Below are 20,768 nucleotides of genomic sequence, written 5' to 3' on the forward strand. Positions count from 1 at the left end.
TGGTTGTATACTCTACTGCTATTCCACTAAAACTGAGATATGGTTGCAGGAAGTAGGAGGGTATTGACTGAGGGGACCACCCCTTGAGGGTGGGATATGTTAAAAGCTTTATTGTTAACATATTCTGTTGCCTAGTTACTCCTTCGGAGCAAAGTCTAATACCCCATATGTGACGAATATGAAGAGGCGGCGACTGTCGGAGGACTCAGAGAAAGGAATTTTACAGGTAAGATTTTACAAAAATTCCGTTTTTAACTGGAAAATTAGGGTGTCGTCTTATACTCCCAGTCGTCTTATATGCCGGAATATACGGTATCTGCCGTACAGTCACTGCAATGTTTTCAATGAGTCGGCTGATTCAGGGACTTGTATTGTGGGGAGAAGCTGTAAGGCTCCGTTCACACCTAGGCATTCTGTATCATGAGTGAAATTGCCGCAATTCTGCCACAAAATCGGGATGCGCTTGCGATCCTGTTACTTTCAATGACACGATTTTGACGCGATTGTCGGTCGACAAAAATCGCGGGACGCCTGTTGCCCTGAAAAGTTCCAGCACCCCGCCTTGAAGTCGCGGGGAAGATTAATGAGAAAAAGATACTTGTGAAATTTCACCATATAAGTAGCCAAACATTACATCACTAAAGGTGCATATTACAATGTGGCTAATTTTAAAAGACGAGTAGAACTCCGCTTTAACTTTGTTAGCAAAAAAATCCCCTTCTGTCTGTCTGCCTGTCTGTCTTGATTTAGCTTAAATTTACTACATCAGGCATGCCAGTTTTTTTCCCAATGAGGACTGCATCAGTAATCAGCAACTGGCCAGAAAAATACCAGTAAGTAGGAGGATTTTATCCTCCGTCTGCTCATAGAAGGGAATGTTTAAAATGATGTACAGGTTTGCTTTAACAGTCACTGTGTGCACACTTGACAGTTACTGAATGAGCGTGTGTACACTGTACAGTTAATGAAGCAGTGTATTATGGGACAGATTTCTAACAAATCAAAGCCTGCATAACCTTTAAAACACCATATGAGAAGAGGAAGCTTATGGCTGCAGTTGTGTTACAAGGTGAACTTGGAAAGTTTAGATAGGGGAAGCGTTCTAGAACATAGGTTTGAAAATCAGGTTTGCCTTTTAATCTTGTAAAACTCGGTGTATATTTTTTGCACATATCTCTTCCCCTTCCCAAACAATGTTTTGATTCGGTAATGAAGCAGTGTCCATGAAGCACCCCTCGTGACGGTTAACAAATGCTCTTTAACAGCTAGCAAAGGCCATATGTCGCAGCACTGTGGACAGCTTGTGAGGAGCTGTCTGAGATTCACCACCAAGGTCACATTCAGTCAGCCGGTCAGTAATTGGCTCCATGGAAGTGGGTTACGCAATGTAGCCACCTGCCTCTGCAGGAATAGAGGACACTTTCTACAGATAGAGGAACGCTATTTGCTTAGTAAAACATTGTTAGAGCTGTAGAGAATTGCTTGGCTACGGTAAACACGGTCCATGGATCAGGTACAATTACCCATAGCCTACCTAGATGCGGATCAATAAAACTGGCATTTATGTACTATCTCAAAAAGGAATTGAGTCCATGAATGAGAGCATAAGCCACATTCTGATCAGCACTAAACCAAGAAATCTTGAGAACTAAACCAAGATCCTTCCGCACTAAACCAAGATCCTTCCCCACTAAACCAAGATCCTTCCCCACTAAACCAAGATCCTGCCGCACTAAACCAAGATCCTTCCCCACTAAACCAAGATCCTTCCCCACTAAACCAAGATTCTGCCGCACTAAACCAAGATCCTTCCGCACTAAACCAAGATCCACCCGCACTAAACCAAGATCCACCCGCACTAAACCAAGATCCACCCGCACTAAACCAAGATCCACCCGCACTAAACCAAGATCCACCCGCACTAAACCAAGATCCACCCGCACTAAACCAAGATCCACCCGCACTAAACCAAGATCCACCCGCACTAAACCAAGATCCACCCGCACTAAACCAAGATCCACCCGCACTAAACCAAGAACCTTCCGCACCAAACCAAGAAACCTTTCGACACCAAACCAAGAAACCTTTCGACACCAAACCAAGAAACCTTTTGCACCAAACCAAGAAACCTTTAGCACCTAACCAAGAAACCTTTAGCACCTAACCAAGAAACCTTTAGCACCAAACCAAGAAACCTTTAGCACCAAACCAAGAAACCTTTAGCACCAAACCAAGAAACCTTTAGCACCAAACCAAGAAACCTTTAGCACCTAACCAAGAAACCTTTAGCACCTAACCAAGAAACCTTTAGCACCTAACCAAGAAACCTTTAGCACCAAACCAAGAAACCTTTAGCACCAAACCAAGAAACCTTTAGCACCAAACCAAGAAACCTTTAGCACCTAACCAAGAAACCTTTAGCACCAAAGCAAGAAACCTTTCGCACCAAACCAAGAAACCTTTTGCACCAAACCAAGAAACCTTTTGCACCAAACCAAGAAACCTTTCGCACCAAACCAAGAATTTTCCACAGTAATACTTTTTTCCTTGAAAGCTAAACTCCAGTCAAAGTGCTAAATACATATAAGGGATCCAGGAAAAACTCTACTGCTCCAGACAATAAACTTTGTCCTCAATGGAAATATTGGGTGCCAGTCAGGGAGCCCATCTCCAATCCTAGTACTGTAACTGTGATGAAGGTTGTATAGCAAAAACTACAGTGAGTAAAACTTCATTCAGGCACAATCGGCCAGCAGTGAGTTCCCGCACAGGAACTGCCCTCTGTCGCATTACAGTCCTAGAGATTGGCACATAGGGGTTAACTGCATCAGCCATATATAAGAGGTCTGTTTTGTCTGCCAAAATATTTACATCGCTATACCCTGTTTCGAGATTTAGACAGCACAGCCAGGTTTTTGCAACACGCTGTCAGCAGTTTGCAGGCTGCGGCTGGAGAGTGCCGAAGGCTGTACTGAATGGTACTCGTGGTTAGGGCTTTATGCGTTCATGGACAAATACCCAAAATGCAGGTCTTCTGCATTTCGGGCATTCATTCCCGAACACATACAGCCCTTAAAACAAGTACTAATCAGTACAGCGTTCAGCCCTGTCTAGCCGCAACCTGCCAAGGACAGACTGCAGACATCGGGGCTGGATGCTGCACATGTCTCACCCAGGTGCTCTAAAACACCAGGAGAGATGCACAGCAGCTAGAAGCCCCTGTGTGCAAGGGGCCTAAGGGGTGGAAATGTGAGCTACCATTGCACCATGGATCATGTCATTTAATTTACTGTCTGTATCCTAATTAATATTGCATATTTAGGAGGACGTGACTTTATTTATTTTAACCATCTACTTTTTTTACACAGCATTTGAGGATGACGTGGTTTCAATGTCCAACGCCTCCCGCTATATTGAAGATCCTGGATTCGGATATAAAGATTTTGCAAGGAGGGGAGAGGAACATCTGCCTACATTCCGAGCACATGTATGTGTTTGTAGTTTTGTATACATATTGTTTATACACACATCTATATCTACATCTATAGATAGATGAGTATATACATATACATACATACATACATATATATATATATATATATATATATACACACCACCCTCCGGTTATTTGCACTTTGTAACATTCATATGACCATCCTGCTGCCAATTGTAGCATTACAAGGCTATATAGGAATAGACCAACCTGTATCCAATGAGAACATCAAAGAATTTACAGAACTGTCAGCGTTGGATGAGCTAAATTAACTTGTAGTGTCATCATTGAAGAAAAACGCAAAAAATGTATATACAACTGGCAAGCAATATTGTAACTTAAAGTTTTTAAAGTGCATGTAAACCTAAAATCAATTTTTTCAGTATGACATCTTGCCCTAATGTATACAGTTTTCCTATGCAAATACTTATTTTGTGGCATTGTTGCAAAATGTCATACCCCCTTCCTGTTTCATGCTGCCAACACTAAGTCATTGCCTTGCAATTAGCACTGTTTTAAGCCTGCTGTGAAAGCGCCTACTGTTAGCCATTGGGCTACCTATCTAACTGGTGTGATAGGAAATCTGACAGCCAACTGAATGAGTGCAGATGGCAGACTGACAATGCTGCTGCTGATTGCGAGGTTGTGACTAGTGTTGTCAGCATCGAGCAGAAAGTACTGCTACTGGCAGGTTCTCCGGGTAAGAGACTTTGCTGCAGATTCACAAAAAATTTGATTTCCCAAAGAAAATGATATACATTGAAGCATAGTACCAAACACTGACAAATAGATTTTGGTTTACATACAATTAAAGCCTTAGTTTAGTCACAACTTAAAAAAAAAAAAAAAAAAAATCATCACAAGGGACAATCCTCACAGTCAATGAGTCCCTTGTGCTGCTGGTTACGGTTTTAGTTGAAATCCAAAGTCCTCTGATTTCCTTCCTTGTTTGGTGTAGGACTACTCTTGGGAAGACCATGGATTCTCACTGGTAAACAGACTTTATTCTGACATCGGCCACCTTCTAGATGACAAGTTCCGGATGGTCTACAATCTCACCTACAACACCATGGCCACGCATGAAGACGTCGACACCACCATGTTGAGAAGAGCCTTGTTTAATTATGTCCACTGTATGTTTGGAATCAGGTACGTATAGGAAGGTTTGCTTTGGCGGAGAATAATGATAATGTATGTGTTGTAAGGGTCTTTAAGACTCCATTAAAGCCGGACTAAAGCCACATTTTCTTTTGTTTTGAATAGAGTGAGGAAGAGCCTCAAAATTCTGCCTGAGACTCCACTGGGGAGATTTTTCTCACTTCCTGTCCCTGTTACAATCATATAAGAAATGGGGGAAGTGGTTTTCACCAGAACGGGAAGACACAGACAGCAATAAAAATTTTTGTTAGAGCGAGAGGTTTACAAAGCCGCTGTTATTTGCCGCATTGGAGGAGGAGGAGAGGCAAGGCTTTTGCTGTGTCTCTCTTGCACCTCCTTTGTGTGCGTTGCTCTGAATTTCTGCACCTACCGTTGTAGTTTAAAGCAGGAGCGGTATGTAGAGGGAGACTCCTATGGGACTGCATAGGTCCCTGTGGTACAGGGGGCACACATAGAATAGGAGTGTGTCAGTGCAGCTAGGGGACAGTTTAAAAAAGTACGTTTAAATCAGGAAATTTATGAGAGAAAAAAAATCTAAGTGCCGGTTCACACAGGGTCGACCCGACTTGCCGGGGCGACCTGTGTAATCGCGGTGCGCAGCTCGCACCGCGACCTCGGATCGGCCGGCATGGACTTCATATCATTGAAGTCAATGCAGGTCGCCCCAAAGAAGCTCAGGACCCTTTTTCTAAGTCGGAGCGACTTGTGTCGCTCCTATTAGAACGGGTCCTGTACTAATCTATGGCAGGCGACTTGTCAGGATACCAAGTCACCTGACAAGTCGCCCCAGTGTGAACCGGCTCTTATGCATGCAAGTTGTATTAGAATCTGTTTTATGAAAACAATTGACTTTAATGCAGCTCTGTTATTATCAATACACCATTCATGTATTTTTTAAATGCTAGTAATGTAATTCGCTAATTTGACTTGCCATCATCCTCTCGTAGGCCCTGTATCATCAGAGCTCAGACTGAGAGGGGGAGACGCAGTACACTGGGCCAACCAGGGGCGTTGCATTTCACGTAGCATGCTGATAAGAGGAGAGAGCAGAGAGACGTGCTCATCATTGTGCTCCATCTCTTTTCACTGTCCAGTCACATGGTGGGGAGGGAAGTTGTAAGGGAACGTGAAAATGCTGCAATAAAAAAAACTGCCAGGTAGGACTGTGCTGTTTGGCAGAGCTGTGTAGAACTGAATGGACAGACATACAAATGCTTCTGGCAGATAAAGCTGCTCTCATATACACTACATTATCAAAAGTTTTGAGACTCCTGCCTTTATACGCACATGAACTTTAATGGCATCCCAGTCTTAGTCCGTAGGGTTCAATAATGAGTTGGCCCACCCTTTACAGCTATAACAGCTTCAACTCTTCTAGGAAGGCTGTCCACAAGGTTTAGGAGTGTGTCTATGGGAATGTTTGACCATTCTTTCAAAAGGGCATCTGTGAGGTCAGGCACTGATGTAGACGTGAAGGCCTGGCTCGTAGTCTCCCCTCTTAATTAATACCAAAGGTGTTCTGTTGGGTTGAGATCAGGACTCTGTGCAGGCCAATCAAGTTGGTGGGCAGTCATGTTGGAACAGGAAGGGGCCATCCCCAAACTGTTCCCACAAAGTTGGAAGCATGAAATTTCCCAAAATGGTTTGGTATGCTGACGCCTTATGAGTTCCCTTCACTGGAACTAAGGGGCCAAGCCCAACCGCACACAATAATCCCCCCTCCACCAAATGATTTGGACCAGTGCACAAAGCAAGGTCCATAAAGACGTGGAGGAACTTGACTGGCCTCAACCCAATAGAACAATTTTGAGATGAATTAGAGAGAAGACTGCAAGACAGGCCTTCTCTCCTACATCAGTGCCTGACCTCACAAATGGGCTTCTGGAAGAATAGTCAAACATTCCCATAGACACACTCCTAAACCTTGTGGACAGCCTTCCCAGAAGAGCGGATACTGTTATAGCTGCAAAGGGTGGGCCAACTCAATATTGAACCCTATGGACTAAGACTGGGATGCCATTAAAGGAGTTGTAAAGTCAGGAAGTTTTTTTTTATCTTCATACATTCTATTCACGAAGGTAAAAAGCCTTCTGTGTGTAGCAGCGTCCCCAGCACCCCTAATACTTACCAGTGCCCCCTCTCTGTCCAGTGATGTCCACGAGTCCCTCGGCCATCCTGGGACTTTCCCTCCTGATTGGCTGTCATACAGCCATTGGCTCCCGCAGCTGTCAATCAAAATCAGTGGGCCAATCAGTAGAGAGAGGGGGCAGGGTCGAACGGCAGCTTTGTGTCTGGACACTCGTAGCTGCAGCTTGGCTCGGATGCCCCCATAGCAAGCTGCTTGCTGTGGGGGCACTCGATAGGAGGGAGGGGCCAGGAGCACCGAGGAGGGTCCCGAGAAGAGGAGGATCCAGGGTGCCCTGTGCAAAACCAACTGCACAGAGGATGGAAATATAACCTCTTTGGTATTTTTTTTTTTTTTAAAACGAGACTTTACAATCACTTTTAAGTTCATGTGCATGTAAAGGCAGGCGTCCTAATTCATTTGGTAATATAGTGTAGGTATTTTAGTTGCGTATTTAGCTGTTTGCTTGGACTTTGGATGCTTCATTCAAATAGACATTGACACTTGTTCTACAAGCAGGCTGCATTTTGGTATTGCATTTGCATCCACCCCGAGCTGTGCACAGGCAGCCTATAGAGATGGATGCAGGTACAGTGGCTGCATGGACAATATTTGACATGTATGCAGTAGTGGATGCACACTGCCTGTGTTCAGATCCGTTCACCCACTCCAGCACGCATTTCACATTTTCAGCGGCGATCATGCCTGTGCAGCCGCTGCATTTGCATCCATCTCGATGGACTGCCTGCGCCCAGCTCGGGGTGGATGCACATAGAACGGGTGTCAATGCCGGCCTGAATAAAGCTTAAACCTATCCTAATGAAATACAGTGACTGCCATTGCTGGCCTCCAAGTTGATTGGTTGTTATGTTGACCCTCTATCTTGAGTCATAGTCACCGGGACACATAGAGAGGGTGAATCTCCCCAGCAGGGAACACAGATAGCAATACGGTCCTTTACAGGGGTTCTAACCCTTCCACATTCAGAATTAAACAGAATGTTTTGGCTTTAGATTCACCTTAAAATATGGATCTCTTCTAAGTTTGCGCTTTATCTTTTGATTAATGAGATAGTATTGTTCTATTTTCATAGCAGATATGTGATCAATGTTGCTTCCATCTAGGGAATCAGTATATGAGTAGACAAAGCCTGTGTAATGATTAATAAATCTCTTTCTGCTAGCCGTGGTACAGTACTGGTGAAATTGGCTGTGCACTTAATTTCCTCTGTCTGACCTGATTTTCCCCAGGTACGATGACTACGATTATGGGGAAGTTAATCAATTACTTGAGAGAAGCCTCAAGGTTTACATTAAAACTGTGACCTGTTACCCCGAGCGAGCCACAAAACGCATGTATGACAGCTATTGGCGTCAGTTCAAGCACTCTGAAAAGGTGAGTAAGCTAAACACTGAACCCCATTCCACAGCAGCACTGAATAATAATAATAATGTAAGCAGGAGAAGTCTGTATCCATAAATTAGGTTCTTTATTTTACCCTTTTTTGACCAGAGGTCATTGAAGCCGAGATGCCCAGAACAAATTTCGCAGTATCAGTATGCATCTCCTAACCACTTGCTGAACGCCTAACTGGGAATTTACGTCATGATTTTGACGTTACAAACGGGGGTGATGGCTGCAGCTAGATGCTATACCCCGGTATTGTTTTTTCCCTTAGGCAGCCAGCTTTCTCATAAAAGTGAACCCAGCGGCAAATTCGCCACAGGATCACTTTCAGAAGTGTCAGGAGAAGTGCGCCTCTCACCGCTTCCCATACTGACGTTACCGATCGGTAGCTCCGGGAACCATCTGGCGCCAGCAGTTTCTTCACATAGAGATAAGAAATGGCAAGATGGCCACCACTCATCTCTATGCCCTATGCGTCAACGTCATTTCCAGGTTCTCAGGCCATGTTGACTTGACAGTGATCAAATTATTTTTCTCTGTCGCTCATTGACAGACGCAGTCCTCTTGATTAATATCAAATTGGGTTATACTGCCCTCTACAGGAGTAGGACACTAGGCAGAAGGAAAACGTTCTGGCCACACCTTAGGGGCAGTCCCAGAGGGTATATCCTCTCCCTCTCTGCTACAGGATGTTAGTTTTTTTCTGTCTAGTCAGGAGTAAGGACCTAAGTTCCTTGCTGGGATCTTTGGTCCTGGCAAGATTTTTTTAGAAATTTTTTTTTTTAGGCAGCTTTTTTTCTCCAGTTGTTCCTGTGAGATCTTCAAGCAAGTATGCTGAAACTGGGCGACGGGCTGGATGTTGAGATCCAGTGGTCACCCCAGTCAGCCTACGAGCGCGTGCAGGCCCTAGCTCCGCGATGGGTCGGCCGCGACATAGTCCCACTGGACGGGGACTGACCCTGTGAGTTAAACGTCTCGCCGGAACGCCGACGACCAGTTGGAAACTGAGTCACGGCGTCCGTATTGATCGACAGCCCCCCCACCTCGGTGGAGAGGGGTTCTGTCAGGAGTTGGCGCCCGCCTGTTCCGGTATGGTGAGTAAAATGTTCCCCCTCTCCCCCTGACAGGTTTGTGGGTGGACGCGGGCCCCTCCCTGGGATGATCGGACCCTCATGATCCTGGATCCTCCCTCTATCCTATAACAGGTGTCACAGATCCCCCTCTTAAGGGTGATTTAGTGAATAAGAACCAGAAGGCTTGGTTTGGGAGCTGACTATTGGAAGTCACTGTATGAGGGGCACTGTAAAGGGACCATGACTGAAGTCAGTGGCTGGCATTACTGATAGGATGGCCATGTAAGAAGGTGATAGCATCCTACCTTATACATAAGGTTGCAATACAGGCCGATGCCTGTGCCTGGACTACCGCCATCCTCCCACAGGCCGCACACCTCCTGAAGGCCGCAGCAGGCCGCTGCCATCTTTCCACAGGGGCCGCCATCTTGGCGTAGCCTCGTTTCTCCAGCATGGGGGCGGCCATTCTGGAAGTGACCAGCTACCTCGAGGAGTAGCATGGGAGGTGCCGGAAGGCGTGTAAAGGGGCGAAGCCGCCTCCTTTACCCGGGAAAAGGATCCAAAAGACTTCCTGTCTGTAAGAGACAGCGCTGAGAGCAGTTTGATAGAAACTTCTGTGCATCAGGTGGTGAGCCTTGGGGTCTCTCTCTCTCTCTGTGGGGTCCAAAGCAGGTAACACTGAGGGGCGCTGTTGCGCTGGGGGATTACAAAAAAAAAGTTTTTTTCTTTTTTGCAAATATTTTTTGTTTGTTTGCTGGCAGGTGTCTTGGATTAATCATGGACCCTGCCACACATGTATCCCCACCTGATCCCCTTGAGGTGGCCGCAGGACCCTCCAGTGCCCCACTTATGATTGATGCATTATCAGCAGTTTTGGAGTCTTTGGTATCCCGGGTGGAGGTGGCCTGTCAGGGACGGGGGGCAAGAAAGCGACCCCCGCCTACCCCTATTTCATCTGACACTTCAGATACGGATTCTGAGCTTGTCACTGCAGCTGCAGGTCCCTCTGCTGGGGCTGCTGTCTCGGGTACGATCTCCTCGGACAGTGAGGAGGACGTTTCTGTATCCGCCATAGCGCAAGAAGAAGCGTTGGTGGACGCACTAGTCATGTCTGTCCGGGAAACCTTAAGTCTTGAGGTTATACCGGCAGAAGTAGCTGACACTGAAATTCCCTTTGGTACCAGCAAGCCTACCAAAATGGCGAAGGTTTTTCCCTTGCCCAAATGTTTTGGTAATCTAATTAAAGAAGAATGGGATCGTCCGAAACGAACCCCTGCTATTTCCAAACGCATTGCTAGGCGCTATCCGTTTGAGGAATCCCTCCTTAAAAAATGGACGGTACCACCAGTGGTGGACTCACCGATTTCCAGACTAAATAAAGCCACTGTTATCCCGTTGGAGGACGCTCCGTCCTTTAGGGATCCGGTGGATCGAAAAGTGGAAGCGGAATCCCGCTCCATTTTTTCCCTGATGGGGTCAACATTGAGGCCAGTGGTTGCCATTAATTTAGTTTCACAAACATTGACAGAATGGACCAAATTGTTACGCCGTGACATAAAGGGGAGAAGTATCCCCCCGGCAATATCAGATTTGCTAGAGCAGATTATACAAGGGCTACAATTCATCTGTGATGCCGCCCTGGACGCCACTCCCTTACTAGGGCGTGCATCGGTTTCAGCAGTAGTCCTCAGACGTGTGTTGTGGTTAAAGTGCTGGTCGGCGGATCAGGGTTCCAAAAAAGCTTTGGCTAATCTTCCTTTTCAGGGGGATCGCCTGTTTGGGGCCACCTTGGATGAGATTATAAAGGATCTCACTGGGGGCAAGAGCACTTTTTTGCCACAGACTGCTAAGGGTAAAGGACCTCGTAACAGACGAGGACCTTCCTTTTCCGCTCATAAAAAGTTTGTTCGTTCCGCTGGGGCGATAAGGCGAAGCCCTCCAAAGCCCCTTCAGGGGGTTTTAAAGGGCGCTGGTCGGGTAAACAAAAGTCCGGCTCAGCCAAACCTGAAGATAAGACCTATACAACCTGAAGGTGCGCCCCCACCCATCTCTGGGGTGGGGGGACGTCTTCACCGGGTTCCGGATCCATGGCTTTCCAGAATCCCGGACAAAGGGGTTCGCGAGGTCATACGGTCAGGATACAAGATCGAGTTTTGATCACTTCTACCGGTGCGATTCTTCCCTTCCAACATTCGACTATCCCCGGATCGCTTAAGAGCTTTGCGGGGGGCAGTAATGGACTTGATGCAACAGGGAGCGGTAGTTCCCGTTCCTTGAGCAGAACGTTTTCAGGGGTTCTATTCGAACCTATTCACTATACCCAGAGAGGAGGGCAAGGTGGTGTCCAATTCTGGACTTAAGAGCACTCAATCATTTTGTACGGGGACAAGAATTCAAGATGGAGTCCATCTGAACATATCTGGGCCTAACTTTGGAGACATCCTTGACAAGGGTGTGTCTCCTTACGGAGAAGCTCCGCAAGATTCAGTGAACGATTCGGATGTTACTGTCCGTCAACTGGCCTTCCCTTCGGATAAGGATTCTGGGACTGATGGTGGCCTTCTTAGAGGCAGTACCGTATGCCCAGTCTCATACCCGAATTCTCCAAAAGGAGATTCTTTTCAAATGGAATCGGAATCCCGATTCTCTGGACAATCGGATCCGGTGGAGCGAGCGGACCAGGGAGTTTCTGGTTTGGTGGCTTCGGTCTCCGATGCTCAACCAGGGGAAGTCATTTCCTCCGATAGAATCCAGGTTACCGATAAATGTATTGGAACTGAGAGCGATCAGACTTTGTCTGATTTACTGGACCGAGCAGCTTCAGGGCAGCCCGGTTTGGGTCCAGCCGGACAAGGCCACGGCCGTGGCTTATGTCAATCACCAAGGGGGCACCAAGAGTGCCCTGGCGGCCATAGAAGTGGCCAGCATTCTTCATTGGGCGGAACGGTTTGTTCCGGCTCGCTCCGCGGTATTCACTCCGGGGGTGGAAGATCGGCAGGCAGATTAGCTCAGCCGTCAGATTCTGGATCAAGGGGTTTGGCCTCTTCATCCAGAGGTATTTCACCAGCTTTGCCTTCATTAGGGCACCCCGGAGGTGGATCTGTTGGCAGCTCAGCTCAACAGGAAGGTGCGGAGGTTTGTAGCCCGCTCCCGAGATCCTCGAGCGGACGCAGCAGACACGCTGGTCGCCCTGTGGGGACAGTATCAGCTACTGTATGTCTTCCCTCCTCTCAAGTTGCTGCCGAAACTTCTTCGCAGGATAGTGGTGGAGGGAATTCCAGTTATCCTGGTAGCTCCGGACTGGCCTCGTCGACCCGGGTAAGACGACTTGGGCAGGCTGGTCGCGGACGCTCCTTGGAGACTTCCTCTCAGGGAGGATCTGTGGTCTCAGGGACCAATCTTCCATCCTGCTTTACAATCGCTGGCTTTAACGGCCTGGCTATTGAGACTCAGATGCTGAAGGACAAAGGATTGTCAACTTCAGTTATTCCTACTTTAATTAAAGCAAGGAAAGTAATTAAAGCAAGGAAAGCGACTTCCAGAAAAGTCTATCATCGCACATGGAGGTCTTATATTGCGTGGTGTGAATCCCTTGGATTTCCTCCATGTGCATATTCGGTGACCCGAATATTGGCTTTTCTGCAACAGGGGGTTGAGCAGAAGCTGGCCTTGAGTACTATCAAGGATCAGGTTTCAGCGTTAGCAATCTTCTTTCAGAAGCCTTTGGCTACCCATTCCTTGGTGCGGAATTTCATCCAGGGGTGCGGCACCTGGCTCCACCAGTGCACGCGCCTTTACCGCCCTGGGATCTTAATTTGGTGTTGTCGGTTCTTCAGAAACCTCCCTTTGAAAATATTAGGGAGATTCCCTTGCTTACGTTATCCCAGAAGGTGGCCTTCTTGGTGGCTATCACTTCTGCACGCAGGGTGTCAGAACTGGCCGCATTATCCTGTCGTTCCCCATACCTGGTGGTTCATAGGGATAAGGTGGTTCTTCGTCCGAATCCATCCTTCCTTCCTAAAGTGGTTTCAGAGTTTCATCTGAATGAAGATATTGTGTTACCTTCCCTGTGTCCTAAGCCCAGTCACCCTCGGGAGTTTGCGTTACATTCCTTGGATGTGGTTCGGGCAATCAGGGTATACTTGAAAACTACGGACTCGTTTCGTAAGACGGATTCACTTTTTGTGATCACGGATGGCCCCAAAAAGGGGTTGCCTGCATCTGCCACGACTATCTCCAAATGGATCAGACAGACGGTGGTACAGGCTTATTCGATTAAGGGTCGGAATCCTCCGTTCCCTGTTAAGGCGCACTCCACTCGGGCGCTTAGTGCTTCCTGGGCCTTCCGCCATCAGGCGTCAGTGGTCCAGGTTTGCAAGGCGGCTACCTGGTCGTCGGTTCATACCTTTACAAAATTTTATAAAGTTGATGTGTTGGCATCGGCGGATGCCTCTTTTGGCCGCAAGGTTTTGCAGGCCGCAATTTGAGGAGAACGTTGGTCTACCTCGAGGGTTTTTTTCTGTTGGATTTTCAGTTGAGTCTCATCCTTTTGTCTGATGAGCCTTTAAAACTTTGGGCCTTCTAGATTGGATTTTGATTTCTGTTATCCCACCCCTCATTTGTGGCACTGCTTTGGGACGTCCCAATTTGATATTAATCAAGAGGACTGCGTCTGTCAATGAGCGACAGAGAAAAATTGATTTTTGTAAAATCTTACTGTAAAATCCTTTTCTCTTAAGCTCATTGACAGACGCAGTACCCGCCCCTCTACTTTTGAGTTGGGTTGGGTTAAATTCTCAGACACTGCTTTGTGACATAACTAACATCCTGTAGCAGAGAGGGAGAGGATATACCCTCTGGGACTGCCCCTAAGGTGTGGCCAGAACGTTTTCCTTCTGCCTAGTGTCCTACTCCTGTAGAGGGCAGTATAACCCAATTTGATATTAAGCAAGAGGACTGCGTCTGTCAATGAGCTTAAGAGAAAAGGATTTTACGGTAAGATTTTACAAAAATCCATTTTTTTTTTTTTTTTAAAGGGACAGTGTAAAAATTAAAAAAAAGGTAATAAAACATTTTTTTTTTTTTTTGTAAAGCAACCCCGCCTCGCGTGCAGTAGTGAACGCATATGTTGGTCACGCTCACATATGTATGGCACCACACATGTGATTTATCACTGCGGACGTCTGAGCGAGAGCAATAATTCTAGCACTAGAACTCCTCTGTAACTTTAAACTGGTAACCTGTAAAAAAAAAAATGTAAGCGTTAAGTATCATAGTTTGGCACCATTCAACAAGCACGCGTAATTTAAAGGCGTGCCATGATGGCTATCTTTTTACTCTGCGTACTGTAGCATCATCTTTCATATGATACAAAATATTGGGGTATACATTATGTTTAGTTTTTTTGTTGTAGCGTAATTTTTCGAAAAGACATTTTTTGAAAGGCCGCCGCGCAAAAACCGTGTGATATAAAAAATGGCAAAAACTGCCATTTTTTTCTCTAGGGTCTCTGCTAAATAAAAAATAGTTTTGGGGGTTCTAAGTAATTTACTAGCAAAAAATACTGATTTTTACTTGTCCGTTTCCTTTCAGCCCTTCTCTGACAAATGTCAGAAAAAGGGCTGGGTCCTTAATGGGTTAAAGTACTATTAAACCCTTAGCATTTTTTTTTTTTGTTGGGGGGGGGGGGGGTGTGTTAACACGTTAAGCACAAAAAATAAAAATGCTCCAGTAAATTTTTACAGTTCTTATCCTAGAACTTGCCGTTTACAAGTTTCAATGGTTCTGGCTCCTGCTCTCAGTGCAGCTTCCCTGAACTTCTAGTCTTCACTTGAAGAGATAACCTTAAACTTGGAGAAGGGAGTGGGAAGGCGCAGGGGAGTGCTTTGCAATCCTAGGCTATGGGGATGAGTGTTTCTATTGATGCACACAGAGTAGGGAGACACAACTCTACTCTCTGCATGCAAGAGAAAGGTAAAACAATTAATGCAGCCATCACAATTAAAGTGGAAGGCAAGTCGAAACCTAACTAAGCCTAAATCTACTTCCATCCCCATTCGAAGCCTATTTTATCTACCCTGTAAAAGGAAAGATTTCTATACTTGCCTATTCTGAAGTTGACCCGGTCCTGTCACATGATCTCTCCAGCGCCAGCTTTAGTATAGAGTTGTGATCTGCAGCAATGGCTGCAGAGCCTCTGCGATGACGTCACCCATAGATTTACTATGGGGCATTCGTTGTCTGCTCTCCCTCCTCTACACTGAAGCCAGTGATGTGACCAGACTGGAACGACTTCCTAATAGGGTAAGAATACAGATGTTTCCTTTTTACAGGGTAGATAGGTTTAGAATAAGGGTGGAAGTGGTTGTAAACCTCAGACATGAAATATGAACAAAGCATATCCTTCTATATTGTGAATTTGTCTCAATTAAGAGCACTAAGTGTCAATTCTGTTTGCTGCTTCCTTCTTATGCTGTCAGCATAAATCACTTCTGACAAGTTTTCCTGACACCAAGAGAAAAAAGGTGACCGTGGAGGGAGCTTAAGCTGATTGACAGCCCCAGCTCTGTTCCTGTGTGCTGTGTGGGTTGTCCCTTCCCTCCAATCAGTTGTAAGAGCTCTCCTCACTGAGCTGTGCAGAGTGTAACTTCAGCTGTCCACCCCCTTTTTTTCTGACATGAAAACAATTTCAGGGGCTCAAATGTAAATGGACAAATTATTATAATCCTAAAAATAATAATAATATTTTGTTGAGAATCCTTTACTGGCAATGACTGCCTGAAGTCTGAAACCCATGAAAATTACCAAAGACTGCGTTTCCTTCTTTCTAATTCTCTGCCAGGTTCTAACTTCAGCGGCCTTCAGTTGTTCTTTGTTTGTGGGTCTTTCTGCCTTTAGTTTTGCCTTCAGCAAGTGAAATGCATGTTTAATTGGGTTGAGATCAGGTGATTAACTGGGCAATTGCAAAATATTCCACTTCTTTTTCTTCAAAAGCCCCCGGGTTGCTTTTGCAGTGTGTTTTGGATCATTGTCCATCTGTACTATGAAGTGCCATCAAATCAACTTTGCTGCATTTGGCTGAATCTGGGCTGACAGTATATCTCTAAACACTGCAGAATTCATCCGGCTGCTTCTGTCTTCTGTCACATCATCAATAAACACCAATGACCTGGGTGCCACTGGAAGCCATGCATGCCATCACACTGCTTCCACCATGTTTTGCAGGTCACATTGTGTGCTTTGGATCATGAGCTGTTCCAAGCCTTCTCCACACTTTTTTTTTCTTCACGTCATTCTGGTACAGATTCATCCTAGTTTCATCCGTCCAAAGAATTCTTTTCCAGAACCGGTCTGAATTTTTTAGATGTTTGTTTGGCAAAGTCTAATCTGGCTTTTCTATTATTCGGGCTTATGAATGGTTTGCACCTTGTGGTGAACCTTTTGTATTTGCTCTCCTGAAGTCTTCTCTTGATTGTAGACTTTGACAATAGTACACCCACCTCCTGAAGAGTGTCCTTCACTTGTCTGGATGTTGTGAATGAGTTTTTCTTTACCATAGAGAGAATCCCGTGATCATCCACCACTGTTGTCTTCAGTGGACGTCCAGGTCTTTTTATGTTGCTGAGCTCACCAGTGCGTTCTTCTTTCCTCAGAATGCACCAAACTGTTGATTTGGCCACTCCTAATGTTGCTGCTATCTCTGATGGATTTGTTTAGTTTTTGAAGCCTTACAATGGCTTTTTTCACTTGCATGGACCTTTGCACGCATGATGTAGGTTCACAGCAATAGATTCCAAATGCAAATACCACATTTAGAATGCACTCCAGACCTTTTACCTGCTTAATTCATGAAGAAATAACCGAGGAGTAGCCCACCTGGCCATAAAACAGCTTTTGATTAAATTGTCCAATTACTTTTGGTCCCTTTGAAAAAAAAGGGGGGGGGGGGTTGGCTAATCTTAAGAGCTGTAATTTATATAACTAAAGCTTGAATATTTTTGGTAAATACCTGAAAAAGCTAAAATTGTGCCTGTGTCCAAATATATATGGACCTAACTGTATTTGTGAATGGATCACACAGCATATTATCATTTTAAATCTTATGCGGCTAGGATGTTATTGGCTGACTCTCCTGTTGTCTTCTCTCACTCATTTCTCTTCTGTGTTTCTAGGTCCACGTCAATCTGCTCCTAATGGAGGCCCGCATGCAGGCCGAACTCCTCTACGCTCTGCGAGCAATCACCCGACACTTGACCTGAGGTTCCACACGGCCCCACGGGACGTGCCGGCAACATCACTATTCAGTTCAACAGCAAGAGAGGCCCCTGTCATGTAGCATCAAACATATGCATTTCTCATGTCAGTGCTGGCCCACTCAATGTGGCAGTAATGTGCAATCATCTGTGTTCTATTTTCTACGATGCTTTATCTTTACTAATGTTAGCAAAACGGCACTACTATAAAATATATATATTTTCTTTTTCTTTTTTTTTTTTTTTTACATTTTGTTGGCAGTAACTAATCCACACTGCTTTTCCAGAGAGTTCTTTGTTTAGGCACAGGATTTATTTTGTTGGATTTTTTTTTTTTTTGTACATAGATATGTAAATGTAGCAATTCTGGTTTGCCTTGTTCCAGTTAAGTGTAGTGCTTTGTTTATATAAGAGAGGAAAAAAAAAGAAAAAAAAAAACAGGAATATAAGCTGTACTGTCTAACTGATACACAAAAGGGCTTATACGGTGAGGCAATGCAGAGTAGTGAGTGTGTACAGTGCAGTATCAACCAATCACAAATGGATTTCTGGGTGGATCGTAGCATGGTTTGATCCCCTACTGCTTCTTACTTGCTGTCTTGGTTCTCCTCGATATGGAGCTACTTTGTGTGCTGGCTGTCACATTCTCCATTCATGGGGTATTCATTAGAGGGCACATAATACAATATTTCTATGTCAGAGCTACTTTGTGTGCTGGCCAGCCTGTTGTTCATCCATGGGGTATTCATTAGAGGGCACATAATACAATATGTCCATGTCCTGCCCCCTATATTGTTGACTGTATGAAAGAATGTCGTCCTCTTTTAAAAAGCAGTTTGATGTGGGTAACCATCTCAAGTACCCCTTTGACATGGGTTATATTATTATCAAAAAACATTGATTACTATAGAACTGTAAATCGTAGATCATCCATGGGACCCATTGGCCATTATCGGAGGATTTTCTGAAATTAGTAGAAAACGTTCAACAGATCTCAGCAGAATGTTGACAGTAAAGAGTTGAATAATCATAGGACCTTCATTAACTTCAATAACTTCTCAGATTACTGCAAACGGTCTATCTTGTTCTTTAAATGCAGTCACAGTCAGACAAGGCTGGGACACTATAAAGCAAACAACAAAGGGTAGTTCTAGAAATCCAGATATCTCCTGAGAATGACAACCAGGAGATATAGCCACCCATGCTTAAATTGGTTACCAGATTGCAAGCTCTTGGTGCGATGCCTAGCAGTGACTGCAGCTGATTCATGGATCTGTGGTCCTTTCCTCTGCTCTACAGAAGAGTGAAGGATGTAAATACTTCCTGGGTGCCAAGGAGTTCTTCCTTATACCAGAGACACTTCTTGTTGCCTCCTAGGAGTTCAGAAATCATGAGAAGTACTCCGAACCAAACACAATTCTTCTAATTATCAGGACACCAATGGCCACCTTGAAAAGACCTTTATTCGAGTTACTTGCTAAAAGTCTAAGCAGATATGAGTTTTAGATGTAGAAATATGTCCCTCGTCCCTGGAACTCACCAGTAGAACACCCTGGGGTACACAAACCAACAATTCGGGATCACATCTCAAGTGGATTCTTAGTAGGAATATCTGGAGAACTTTGACAGTGACAACAGTATCTCGTTGTACACTATGCTGGTGGTTAAGAGATGTCACTAACAGGGACCCAAGCAGCAGTGAAGAAGCAGCAGGAGATCAAACCTCAACTCCATCCACAATGGGCACATTTCTGAAAAGTTGTTTTTTTCCCTCATCTGTAATAAACTGAAGGTGCTTTCTGCACTGCCTTATCGAATTAGCCCGAGAAGGCTTTTTCTGACAAATCTGCCAGTAAATTCGTCAGAAAAGCTGAATCTGTGCCATAAGTTGAAGTTCTATATCCTTATGTATTACTATAGCAGCGCCTGCGTCCATGTTACAAGGAGCTGGATTTGGTGTTTAACCAACCCTGCCAAAAAGACTATCAGACATGGACGGTGCTCGCCAGCGTAAAAAAAAAAAAAAAAAAATGTGAATGTTCTCTTTATACCATGGCATATTCTGCAGCATGCTACTGATGTGTAAAGTTCTGCATTGTAGTTGTACTCTTTAACGGCTCTGTCCACCCAGAACATAGTCCTTAGTAATGGGAGAATACAGATGAGCTGAATCCATTGGCTTCTTATATCTTAGCGTTTCCAGGGGCAAAGCTTCCTATCCGGTCTTCTCTGTAATTGTGAAATACACAAACCAAAGTGAGCTTGCCTCCTCATAGCTTACACAGGCAGACAGGTGTTTGCACAGTACAGCAGAGATCCACACTGAAAGAGCCATTGGCTAACTAAGCCAACAAACCTGAAATTGTAGTTTTGGGTGGACTGACCCTTAAAAACAAAAGATTTTTATTGATTCTGTTCTATTTCATCATTCGAGCATAGCTGAGTGTTTTTTTTTTTTTTTATACTTTATTTTTGATACAAAAGTGTGCCCAAAAACATAGAAACCAATCAGAGGCACCCGGTTCAAGAACAGCATCAGTCTGCTGTTAAAGACTGTGGGGTTGATTTAATAAAACTGGAGCGTGCAAAATCTGGTGCAGCTGTGCATGGTATCCAATCAAAACTTCAGCTTGTTGAATTAAGCTTTGACAAAAAAACCTAGAAGCTGATTGGTCTGTATGCAGAGCTGCTTCAGTTTTAGTAAATCAGTTACTTTATGTGAAAAGGTTACAGATAACATTCACGAATCTGTATGTTAAAGGGCCCAGATCTACACAGAAACGTGATATTTACGCAGGTTTGCTGTTGTCTAGGTAGAGTAAGTAGGTAGGGTGCTATTTATTTAAGTGACCTTGTCTCCAGAAAATAAAAAGCAATCCTGCAATAACAGTTATATTACTTAACATCCTGGAAGACTGTGACTCTGATCTTAACTCTTACACCCCATTTACACTTGTGCGACTTGTCGTACAATTTTGGAAATCAAAGCCACATGACAAGTCATATCCCATGTTTTCCAGTGATAACCATTCATATATGTGTGACTTAAAGTTGTAGCGACTTCAAAGTATTTCATTCACTACTGTGGTCCGACTTTCATGCAACTTGAGAGCCATAGACTTCAATGTTTACCCTTAAAAGTGACATGATGTTTGTTTTACATTCAACAGTGGGTCTGATTTTGCAGAGGAACCACAAGTCACATCCAAGTCGCACCCATCCAAAGTTGCACTCCTAAGTTGTGCAACTTTGGAGTAGTA

At 44.8% G+C, this 20,768-nt stretch overlaps 1 protein-coding gene across 1 annotated transcript in view; it reads left to right on the top strand.

The window, feature by feature from the left end:
- Window positions 1–18,393, top strand: part of SESN3 (sestrin 3) — a 163,188-nt gene extending 144,795 nt beyond the window's left edge. The window contains exons 7-10 of the mRNA XM_082244564.1: window positions 3,369–3,487; window positions 4,452–4,642; window positions 8,027–8,171; window positions 17,428–18,393. Coding sequence (XP_082100690.1) covers window positions 3,369–3,487; window positions 4,452–4,642; window positions 8,027–8,171; window positions 17,428–17,514 — 542 coding nt within the window. The 3' untranslated portion in view covers window positions 17,515–18,393. The remainder of the gene's footprint in view (window positions 1–3,368; window positions 3,488–4,451; window positions 4,643–8,026; window positions 8,172–17,427) is intronic.
- The last annotated feature ends 2,375 nt before the right edge of the window (window positions 18,394–20,768 follow it).

This window comes from Pelophylax lessonae, assembly GCF_965119305.1.
Source record: "Pelophylax lessonae genome assembly, chromosome: 2".
In the NCBI taxonomy this organism is placed as follows: domain Eukaryota; kingdom Metazoa; phylum Chordata; class Amphibia; order Anura; family Ranidae; genus Pelophylax; species Pelophylax lessonae.